This window comes from Melanerpes formicivorus, unplaced genomic scaffold (genome assembly GCF_026170545.1).
Source record: "Melanerpes formicivorus ecotype bairdi unplaced genomic scaffold, bMelFor1.0.p_v2 SCAF_8, whole genome shotgun sequence".
NCBI lineage: Eukaryota > Metazoa > Chordata > Aves > Piciformes > Picidae > Melanerpes > Melanerpes formicivorus.
Window position 1 is genome coordinate 13,920,044 of NW_027142360.1, and position 11,358 is coordinate 13,931,401.

An 11,358-nucleotide genomic window follows, 5' to 3' on the forward strand; every position below is an offset into this window, starting at 1 on the left:
GCATAACTGCAGATTTAGCATTTCTAGAATTCCTGCAACATTGTTATTTTAGCATTTAGTCAAAGCAGTCTTCAGGAAAGCCTTATTATTGTAGCTGGCAGAGGCTGATGGAGTTATTTTTGCCACCTGATTGCAGAATCCTCAATGCTAGAATCACTGCGACTTTTCACCTGATGCAAATTTACTTAATGCAAGTCTAAGCTAAAGGGCTGCCGCGTCTTTCCATTGGCAGATAGAGAATTGAGGCAAACTAGCCCAGGTTCCATGCTTGCGGTGCCAGCAGGGCGGCTGGAATGCTTTCCTGAAGAGCTGGAGAACACAATAGCCAACTGGCCAAACTTTGAAAGCATGGGTCTAACTGGAAGGTTGGATGCTATCAAAATACCCTTCAGATAAGAAACGTGATTCCAGAGATGAGTGAGGTTACGTGGGGTAGATTAAGCGCCAGCTCGTGCAATAACAGAGGAGAGAAAAAGGCTGCCAGTAGTTCTTCTACTCCATTCCCTAGAGTTAAACGGGAGAGGTTTCTGGCGCCAGTTCGAAGAAGTGTTTGCAAAGGCAGATGGAAAATCTGGGGAATTCCACCACCTAGCTAGCTAAACCAACGAAAGCTGGCTTTGATGAAGCCTAGAGAGGCATTTTTTGCACAGCGTTTTCAAGTTTTGACAAATATGACCTTCTAGGTCAACCAAAGACACAAGCCAGATGTTAGCTTCCCACATGAGCTGTAAGAACATGCTTACGTTCTTCAGAGAACTAAGGGGAGGCAGAGACATACGGGAGCGCACCGCCATATTTAACATATGGAGTTGCTCAGGGACATTTTGAAGAGAGGTTTATCTGAAAAAATTGTGGCTGTAAATGTTCTTGCCCCAAAGGGTATCTTTTAGTTGTGTTAATTCAGATTACTTGCTTGCAGGGGTTCCGTTTTTATCTCTTTAACACTGCCAGTGATTCTCCATCTTGCCTTCTGTAAAACAATCTTGAAGAGGAGTCTTGACTCTTGAACAGGATCAAAACCCCACCTTGGTTAGAAAGCAAGAAGAGAAGAGAAAAACAAACAAACAAAAACCCACCAAGTATTTTTTGGTGTCGATGTTTAGCCTTGATATTATTGTATTGGTAACAGCTAGCTTTGTAGTTTTTGGAAGAGGCGTACATTGAAACAGTTAGTGCTTGTCACTGTTATATGCATCTATGGAATGGAAAAGACCTGTTTCGTGTTTGGTTACTTCTCAAATGAGAATCCCTATGACTAGGTTTAGGTATTGCCACTGTCCTAAAAGCTTATCAGGATTAACTATCTGTTAGTTTTGGACCTGGGCTGATTAAATGCAATTCTACCCTGTGTCATAGCCAAACATGTATCTTGGTGGATCATGTTGGCACCTGATATCCACCACCCGAAAGCTGTACTGACTCCCAGACCAAGTTGTCATCTTCTACGTGTCACCTTGCTGGGGGAAGATTTTTCTCTGGAGCGCTCTTATGCTGTCCAAGTCTGCACGCGTCGGTACTGTGTTCAGGAGCCAAGTGATGTGGTGCCAGTTTGTCTGTAAGAGCTCAGATTAGGCAGGCATTGCTGCACTGGACCAGGTGATTATCTAACTGTCAATTGTTTTACTAGTAGAAGTCCTCTGCTCTGCAGGGAAATAAGTCTCTTGGTCCTGGAGCTGTCAGAACATGTTTTCTTATAGCAGCTGAGATGTCAATGTAGGTTAGAGATGCTGTCTTTTTAATAAGAGCTTTTTTGAATGCTTATAATTTCAGGCATGCTTAGGTTTTGGAGGAGAGTCATTCTGACAACAATCTACTCCTCTGAATGAAATCCACCATTTTCCAAGACTAGCAATTTTTTGGCTGTTTTGCTCAGAAGTTCTCTGTAGGCTGATGAACTTTGTAGCAAGAAAGTTAGTCTTTCATTCACCCTCATCTACAAGGCTGGGCCTATCCTCCTCAGGAATTTTACATGTTGACTGTTTCAGCAAATGCAGCTTTTAATCTGCCACACATGATTAGACACTAATTGTGTTCATAGCTGGAAAGACCACAGAAGCCGTTGGCACGAAGTATGGATTAGTCATACTATCAATTTGGTTTTTATTAAGCTTCAGGATTCATAGAAATGAAGAACCACAGATTTCAATAGCGAAAATACGTGGAGGTAAACAAGCATTTCTGAACATTCAACAATGTCTTAGAGCCATGGGTTTTGCCATAAGAACAAAGCTCGTGTACTCAAGAAAGTTGCACACAAGCATCTCTATCTCAACAGAAAATAAGTAATTTTGTCAAATCCAACTTTAAAATCTGATATTGATGGCTGAACTTCAGTTCTTAGATAAAAGCTGGGAGTTTTCGAGCCTGCCATATTTCATCAAGGAGTGGCTACCTTTTATGATTACCTCTTTGTTTTTCTAATTAGATGACTTAATTTTCCTGTCTTAATGAGAGAAAGATGCAACCTTGTGTTTCTGCAAGCCAAAAATATTCCATTGTAGAACTTGCGATTACAGGGAGCTAGCAGGAATTGAGGTGTCAAGAAATGGTTGCGAGCAGGGGGAAGAGAGGTCATGGTTGGACACCAAGAAGACAAAGTGTTGAGTGCACAGAAATGGAGAAAGACTTTCAGCAACAGAACAGAAAAGTTGTATGGCAAAGGAGAAAAGTCAGATGTAAGATAGATGACCTCTGCTTTAAATAGGGGGTAAATATGCCATTAAAGCATGTATGAAAGTGAACTTTAAAATGTGCCATTGCAGCATTAAGTTTTTGGCAAAAGTCTTTGATAAAAGCAAAACTTGTCTGTGACCCTTTCGATTTAATGTGTTCTTCTACTCTGTACACTCAGCTATTTGCTATAAAAAATTCTGTCTGTGAAAACAGTATCTTAAGTGTTCATCTGTTCACCCCTCATCTTCTGGCACATTTGCCGTCTCTGTAGCAAACAGTAGGGATTATTTAATACATTAAGATACAGCCCAGAGTTCTTGCAGTTTCTTGAATCCACATGCAGGCTTCTTTTTCATTATCTTCATACTTGTGGTGATTTGATCATGTTTCTAGCAAGCAGACTTGTTCCTGCCCAGGACTCATGTTGTTCTGCTGCCCACTAAAACATAGTGCCAGCTACTGCACCTCCTCAAGGCATCTGAGGACCAAACACCAAGAAATTCTGCCTTTATATACTCTTGGCAACTGAGTCTTGCCAACAACTGTGACTTAGCTGAAAAATAACAAGTAAAAGCTGAGAAATTAAGCTACAGGAGCACCACCAGGATACCAGGAAAGGCATAATGTTTGTGATCTGTACAAACAGAATCATTTGAGTGTGATTTAGTCCTTCAAGTGAGAAACTGAGTCATGGTTTTGTCAGTGAGGGACCTGGCTACAGGTACACGGTCTTGGGATAAACATTGTCCAGTGTGAAGACTAGGCTAAGACTTAACTAATGGTAGGCACAGAAGGCCTCCAGAACAAGAGGACACAGTCTCAAGCTGCGCCAGGGGAAGTTTAGACTTGAGGTGAGGAGAAAGTTCTTCATAGAGAGAGTTGTTAGGCATTGGAATGGGCTGCCAGGGAGGTAGTGGAGTCACTGTCCTTGTAGGTGTTCAAGAAGGGATTGGACGTGGCACTTGGTGCCATGGTCTAGTAGTCATGAGGTCTTGGGTAACAGGCTGGACTTGATGATCTTTGAGGTCTTTTCCAACCTTATTGATTCTATGATTCTATATCAGGCCCAGCTCTCTTTCTGGGCTGCAGTAATGTATCTCTTTCCCTTCTGCCCTTGCCTTAAGTGTACAGGTCTTGATTTAGGAGTAGGGCTTTAAGATATCCTCAGAGACCAAGGGAACATAAGGCCAGCCTCTCAAAAATCCCAACCTCAAAAGACTGTGTGTTGCTGTGTGTTGGCCATACTGCTGAATTGAAAGCAAATGGCTTGAGAGAGCCAGTTGTAGTTACCACAAGGCACCATAAAAAAGCTCAAAGTCCTTTGGAAGTGCTAGTCAGGGCATAATGCCCAACATCTTTGAAAAAACAATTTGGGTTTGGGAACTTTCTTCACTTCTTAAATTCAGGGCATAAATATGTCTCTATAAGCAAATATCCCAGCTGAGTCCCCCCAGTTGTGGTCAAGTCAGGTTCCCCAACAGCCTTTTTAGGAAAAAAAGAAAAAGACAAAATATCTCCCTGGCTTACATTTGTGGTGATTTCATGTATGTTCATAAAGATCACTTCCTTCCAGAGTTAACTTCAGAGTCAGTACCTGCTGAGTTCAAACACATATTCAGGTGTAATTTTTCCCAATGAAAAGGACTGTGGTATTTTCTTTATATCTCTATTTTAATAGTGTGTCATGGTAAGTAAGCTAAGGCTGTAAGGACATTTGCATATCAGCGCACTTCCTCCTCTTGCCACTGCCTCTCTTATCTCTTTCAAGAAAAAAAATCTAGAAGCTGAGTGGGAGGCTTACCTCAGGAGGAAGATAGTTGTCTGAGTCAGAGGAGAAATTTGTAGGAAAGAGATCAAGAAGGAGAAACATTTAAGCTTCAACTTTGTTTCCAGAGATGTCAGCTGTCACTCTTCCCTGGGACTTTGCATACACTATCCGTTTCATAGCTTTGAGTCAAGCCAGGTGGCTTTCTCTACAAATCACCTGGAATCATTGCCATCTCCAGCTGATCGTGTTTCAAAAGATGGTGGTGGCCAGCAGAAAAACAGAGGGAACTAAATTCAGTATAATCTCCTGCTTACTGCAGCTCAGAGATCCAGATTGCATGACTGGGACAAGTCACTTATTTCCTCTTTTGCCTTAAAGGTAGCCTACAGCAGAGATGCAGCCTGCACCGTAGAGATAAATCAAAACAGCTTGTGCATGCACATCATTGTGTGAGGAACTTTTTGGCATAAAGGATCCTACAACAGCTCTAGGGCCTGTTAGCCTGTACAACGAGAAGTTACTCTGTTCAGCTTCTAACTTGGGTGTAAAAAGTAATCCAGAGTGCCAAAACAGTGTTTTTACTTATCCAAAACAGATTTTTTTAAACTTGGTCACTCAGATTGGATATGGGAGCCCTGGATGAACTTTTCCTCTCCCTGATTCAAACCAGCAATTTCTTCTTAAACAAAACCCAGACTGTCTGGGGCTCACAAGAGTTACTTTGTGGCAGTTAAGGATTTGGGGAAATGGGTCGGTCTTCCTCCTGGCTGGATGCCATACCAAGTTCTTCAGCATCCAAAGCTGTGGGGATGGTGGGTAGCGCATTTTCCCATGGGGCTGGTGGGTAGTGCGCTTTCCCGTGGGGAGGGTGCTGCTCCTACTCTGGGCTGTACGTGTTCCTTCCTGCCTCTTTCTAGCTATCACATACCCCCACGATCGCATTATTTCCCTGAGCTGTGTGATATGAAATTAATCCCTGGAGGCAGAGAGGACTGAATCTGTTTTCCCACCACTTGAGTGGATTCCTTCGCTGGTACGCTCTTCAGGGAAAGGCAACTCTTACCTCCAACTGCTTTAATAATCCTTTGATTCCTCAGCTTGTACTGCCAGTGCCCAACATGAAATGCTTTGCCATTTGTTTTGCCTGAAACTGTTCCACAAAACTGCTTCCAATTTACAAATGGATTTGGCTACCTCAGAATCTGAATTTTAGCAAAGTCACAACTTGCCAAAACCCCTCACCCAGTGCTATTCTCCAGTGTTTTGCCAAATCTTATGTACAGCATTTGTGTATAGTGAGGTTGCTACAACCTTCTCTCCAAGACCTCTCTTCCCTCGGTCAAAACAGGAAGGCAGGAGAGGAGCTGCGGCCAAGGACCCTTGACCTTCCAGGAAGACAGCAAGTATTTGTGTGGAGGCACTGGGCTGATGATCTTACTGTGTTGACAGGGATGAGTTATAAAGTGAAGCAGGCGTAAAGGCAGTTTTAACGAGGTATAGAATTTCCAGGATTTAAGAGTGTTTTTAGCACCTTCCCCTCTGAGCCTGTTCATCCTTGTGCCCCATCCACTTCAGGTGGGTACCAGAAGCACTTGCTGGGCTGTGCTGAGAACTGAGCATCAAAGCTGGGAGATGGTGAGAACAGGGCGGAGATGATCTGGCTCTGCTATGGCGCTGGGCCACATCACAGGCTCATCAAGCAGACTGCCCTCCTCCAACCTTCCCTGTGGGGCTTCTCTCTCCTCCCTTCTCCCTGTCCCTCCCCCCACTTTGTGCCTCCAATCTATTTAATACCCTAGGGAATTGGGTCAACAGCTTGGGGGCCCTCAGGAAGGGAAAACTGGACACGGCACATCTGTTGGAACCTTGGCAGGGCCCCTCCTGCACACGCAGGGCTTTGCCAGAAGGATCCACAGAGCCAGACAGAGGCAGAACTGGCCTCAAATTTTAAAGCCATCTGGAAGGCCTTGATAGTCCCCACCATGGTTCTCTTCCAGACCCATGAGGAGAAGGGATATTTGGGGAAGAGAAGAAAGAATAAGAGAAGGAATTAGCAAGAGACTTTCACTGTTTTGCCGAAGTCCATCCTTGCTAGGAGAAACAGCCTAATTGATGCAGACAAGACTCTAATACAACTTACACATTTCCTTCCTTGTCTGAAAGAGAATGCAAACCAACTTCAGCACACTGAAATCTGCAATAAAAAGCCAACCAAGTTTTTTGGCTATACAGTTACTACCATCCCTTAAAAACAAGGATAGGAAACACCAATTCTAGTAGCAAAAAATCTCTTTAAGTGTCTTTCTTGATAAACACCCCAAATTTATTGCCAATTCTATGACCAGTGAAGATTTGTTTCTTTCTGTTAGCAGATGAGCTTATAGCAAATGGATTCATACATTTTTTTTGCTGTGTTAGGAGAGCAGAGCAAAGAGAAACCCCCACAATTACACTGCCAGTGTTTTAAGTCTCAAAGAACTAGCTGAATTCTTGTCATCCTGTGTACAGCAGAAGAAAAGCTCTCTTACACCAAGGTTGAAAGAGTGCTCAATTAAAATTAATCTGATTATCAAATAGACACTGTCATCCAGCTCTGGTCCAGTTGAATGATTTACTTTCAGTCAGTAAACTTGTACATGGGACCAAATTTCATTACATAGATTTTTGCTGTTGTTGTTCAGTTTCACAACTAGAGAAACACGACTTATTTGCCAAAATCATTTTTGAGAGAACAATTAAGTTATTTAGGATGAGCAAGACAAGCTGCTGACACATTTCAGTTCTGAAGACACTGCCACGCAGTTTATGCAGACAAAGCCCAAAACATGAAAGCTGGCCTTTGGCCTCTGATTTCTTCTAACTGACTGTAAGAAAAGCAGATTTCCCTGTTCCCTGGCTAACTAGATCTGCATGGTTTGTTTAACCAGCAAGCACATTCCTGCACTTCAGGAAGAACGCTCTGGGCTCATTATGAGCTACTGGGCTACAGCATGATATTGAGAAAACAGATTTATTTTGGACAAGCTGCTCTGACATGGAGGTGCCAGGATGAATAACCTTTTTTTTGGGGGGAAAAATATATTAAAAAATAATTTAAAAAAAAATCGGCCTCCAACAACAAGATGAATAATCTGCCAAAGGAATTATTCTGTATTGTATATCAAAGCACAAAATGACTAGAAGCTGTGAAGATCTGACTCATGAGCAGAAATAGTGTGCTGGGGATGGCTGGCACTGTTGCTGCCACCAGCTGCCTGTCCCCACTGCTGGAAAATGGGTGGCTCAGATGCTACTTTTAAAGCAATTCAGCTACAGTTCAGCTAAGCATTTTAAGGGAAACTTGTCAGTGCTAGTTTACAGCCTCAGTCTTTAAGATAAACCTTGAACTGGTCCTGAGTTGCCACAAAGCCTTTCAGGTCTCTAGGCAGGAGGAACAGGACAGAAATCCCACCAGGCATCCTGGTGGAAGTTGTGCCAGGCGCAACTGCCACTGCAAGGTGTTGATAGAAGCCCCCTGTTCTCTTATCAGCAAAGCAGTCTTTTTGAGATGGGCAAGCACTAAGCCGTGATCTATTTAAACATCCTGCCCCATCACCAACCACTATCTGCAAACACTTCGGCGACGAATCCCGTAGCACCCTGCTACTCTGCTTCCCCAGCTATCCCCTGTGACAAGTTTCCTGACTTGAACATGCAGTCCTAATCCTAGCATAAAGCTTCAGTCCAGCTCCTCCAGATAAATATGCAGTGTTTCACCTGGTCTCCTGCTAAAATAAGACTTTTTGCAAGTGCCTTATCAGTGCTGTTTTCTCTACCTCTCCTCAGTGCCTCGTCCTCCCTCCCATAACTTGCCAATGTGTTTAGCACCTAGAAAGAAAAATACGGCTCAGAAAATCAAACTCCTACCAACACCAGTGGAGGGATGTGTAGTTACACAGCAGCTTTAGTTGCTCCAAATTGTAGTTGTTGTATCAATGCTCTGCCTACGCGGTCCTGGTGTGTGTGTGCATGTGTCCCACCACTTTTGTAACCAGAAAACAAAAGAGATACATGTGACAAGCAAAAAGCCACTACCCGGGGCTCCAACCAACCCTTCCTAAAAATGATTAATTTTTGCTGAGTGAGCCCCACACATGCTGTCCACCTCGACCTGGGGGAGGGCAAAGGAAGCAGCAGGATTTTACAGGGCTTGGTTACAAAGAGCAAGATTGCTGTGTGCTAACGTTGGGACATTTGACTTTCTGCAGTACAAACTCTTAGGGTTATAGCATTGCTAAAAAACCACTTCTGAAAGGGGAATCTCATCTGCCTCCACTCTCAGCTCCAGCAGGTTACTTGCTGCTCTGAGCTCCCTACCTGAGCCTGGCTAATGCTGAAGCATCAGTCTGGAGCCACAGATGGGAAAATACAGCAAAGCAGGAGCACCCTTTCTGCTGGTAGCTTCATGTTTTCTTAACTTAAAACTACTGTAAAATTGCAACCCGAGGGTTGGGGGCATGATATACCAGTCTGGAAAGAGACACTTCAAGTTCACTCAGAGCTATTTTGTCACTGAATTATGCAATGTTCTGCTTTGCTGCATTACAACTGCTGTTAGAAAGCTCAGTTTTGTTTCACTAATGGTTATTCAAAGAATGCACTAGCTGAAAATATCTCCAGAAACTGTAGTGATGTGGGGGACGGTACCCAGCCTCTGAAGTTGCAGATTCTCCCCACGTAAACCAGCATTGTTAACCAGGGAGATCTGCAGCCCTGGAGATTCCTTACACCCTTTGTGTGCCACTTATGCACTCCCTGCAGCAGCATTTATTGAAGATTTTACTTGATGCTGTTATTAATAGTATGTGTATATATATATATAAAATATTGTAATATAGTATATACATTAATATGTGTACAATATATTAATGCTTGTTAAATTGCTTTAATCAAGAGTTTTCCTTAAAAAAGTTCTTTTTAAATACCTGGTGGCATGCGGAGTCATGTGCACAACATTGGATCTTGACTCTGATACTATTACACAAGAAGTGTTCTCTTTTTTTCCCTCCCTACTCTTAAAACAAACAGAAAAAAACAACCGCTGGAAGTTCAGGCAGTTTAGGAGAGCAAAAAAGGTAGCAGTTTTCAGGTGCGCGGTGGGAAGAAACATCAGGTGTGCTTCCTCAGCATGCATTGCAACGGAGCCAGCGACACTTAAATGGGATGCCTGCCCGGGACACGCAAACCCGAAGGATGCAGTGTGTTTGAAAACGTTTTGGCCACTGGCGGTCAGCTGTATCAGCCGCAAGAATCAGGATGCAGGAATTTGGGTCTTTGTTTCAGGAATATTCCTTGGAAAGTGTCGGGGCCAGAGCAAGAGGGTCCGAAATCCCTCATTTCACCGCTCGGCACAGGTTCCCCCCGATTCTGGGCTTCTCGGGACCGAGGACTCCAGGTAGGGTGTCGCATCCCTTGCCGCTGCCCGCGGCGGCGACCCCACGGGCTTGCACTGCCTCGAGCCCCAGCCCCCCGTGTTCCCTTGCCGTGCGCCCACCAGTGCGGAGTTGGGCGATGCGCGGCGCGGGGCAGAGCCCCGCCGAGCAGGGCGAGGGGCACTTTACCCCTCACCTTTCCTGCTGCGCGCTGCGCACTGCCCAAGCTGCTCGCGGGAGAGCTCGGGCTTCCCAGCTTGCACGGAGAAAGGAGCGAAAGGAGAAATAGCCGGGACGGGAGGAAAAGAGGGGAGAGCAGACGGGTAGCCTTCACTTGGGGACCTGCAGCGAGGGTAGCCGTCACCTGTCCCCGCCAGCGGAGCGGGCCGTCCCGGCGTCCTCGGACTTACTTTCTTGGGGTCGGCGTAAGTGCCCAGCCCCAACAGCGGGATGCTGTTCCCATCGCTCAGCGGAACGCGGTGGCTCTCGGCTGTCAGGTTCATAGTGGCGGCAGGTAGGGCAGCTCCGACCTCGGGGCTGTCTCCGTAGGGGCGGGAGTCGCCGACTCCTCAGCCAACGGCGTTCCCTGCGCACCGGTACCCACCCACCGATCGATCGGCCGACCGAGCGCACGGTGCCTTTGCAGAGGCCGAGGTACAAACTGCCCGCTTCCGCCGGCGGGGAGTTCCTTTTTGGGGGGCCGAGCCACGTGTGCCCGTGGCAGCCCTGCACCGCGCCCAGCCGCGCCCCGCCCCGCGCTCCGCCCCAGCCCTGCGGACCCCCAGACCCCCGAGCCCCACCTCAGCCCTGCAGACCCCCGGGGACCCGCGCCAGCCTCCACTGAGTCCTGATGCAAAAGCTGCACACAGGGCAAAGGCTGTCTCATGTGGAACTAAATGCGGGCCAGTGGGCCACCTGCACCTCGGGAGACTGGGAACGGTCCTACCCGCAGCCAGGGAGGCCCCTAAGGGCTATCCTGCCCGAAGCTGCTGACAGGGGCACCAGCCCGTGTCTGCCAGGGTGTCTGCCCTGATCTCCCTCCCCCAACAACAGGGCTTCCCATGCTTTGGGGTGGGAGGTCTTAGAACTTCTTCCATAGAGGTGCAAAACTCTTTTTTTGTCAAACTCAAAATTTAGGGTTACCAAGGACACTTTGTATTCTCCAGGGACACTTTCAACTTCTTTCCAAAGGCATGGATTACAAAACACCGCAGAAGGGGCAAGAAGGAATGAAGAAAGTCCTAGACAGGAGACTGGTGAATAATTCCTGTGCCTCAGCATGATGCCAAGATTATAGTGAATGGGCTCAAGTTCCTCACGGTCTAGTTCTGCTCTGCTGTGGAAATTGTTGATATTCCAGGAGGGGACAATGCCCTTTATGAAATTAAACCCATGGCTTTTGATATCCATTCTGACTCTCATAAAACACTCAGGGCTATACCTTTACCCTACTCTACAGAGAAGTGCCATGTCTTGAGCCAGCTACTTTGTGTCCTCGCAACTGTG

General features: G+C 45.8%; 1 protein-coding gene across 1 annotated transcript in view; it reads right to left on the reverse strand.

Moving 5' to 3' along the window:
• Positions 1-10,518, reverse strand: part of AKR1D1 (aldo-keto reductase family 1 member D1) — a 34,927-nt gene extending 24,409 nt beyond the window's left edge. Inside the window, exon 1 of the mRNA XM_068142214.1 lies at positions 10,263-10,518. Coding sequence (XP_067998315.1) covers positions 10,263-10,355 — 93 coding nt within the window. The 5' untranslated portion in view covers positions 10,356-10,518. The remainder of the gene's footprint in view (positions 1-10,262) is intronic.
• Between the last annotated feature and the right edge of the window lie 840 nt (positions 10,519-11,358).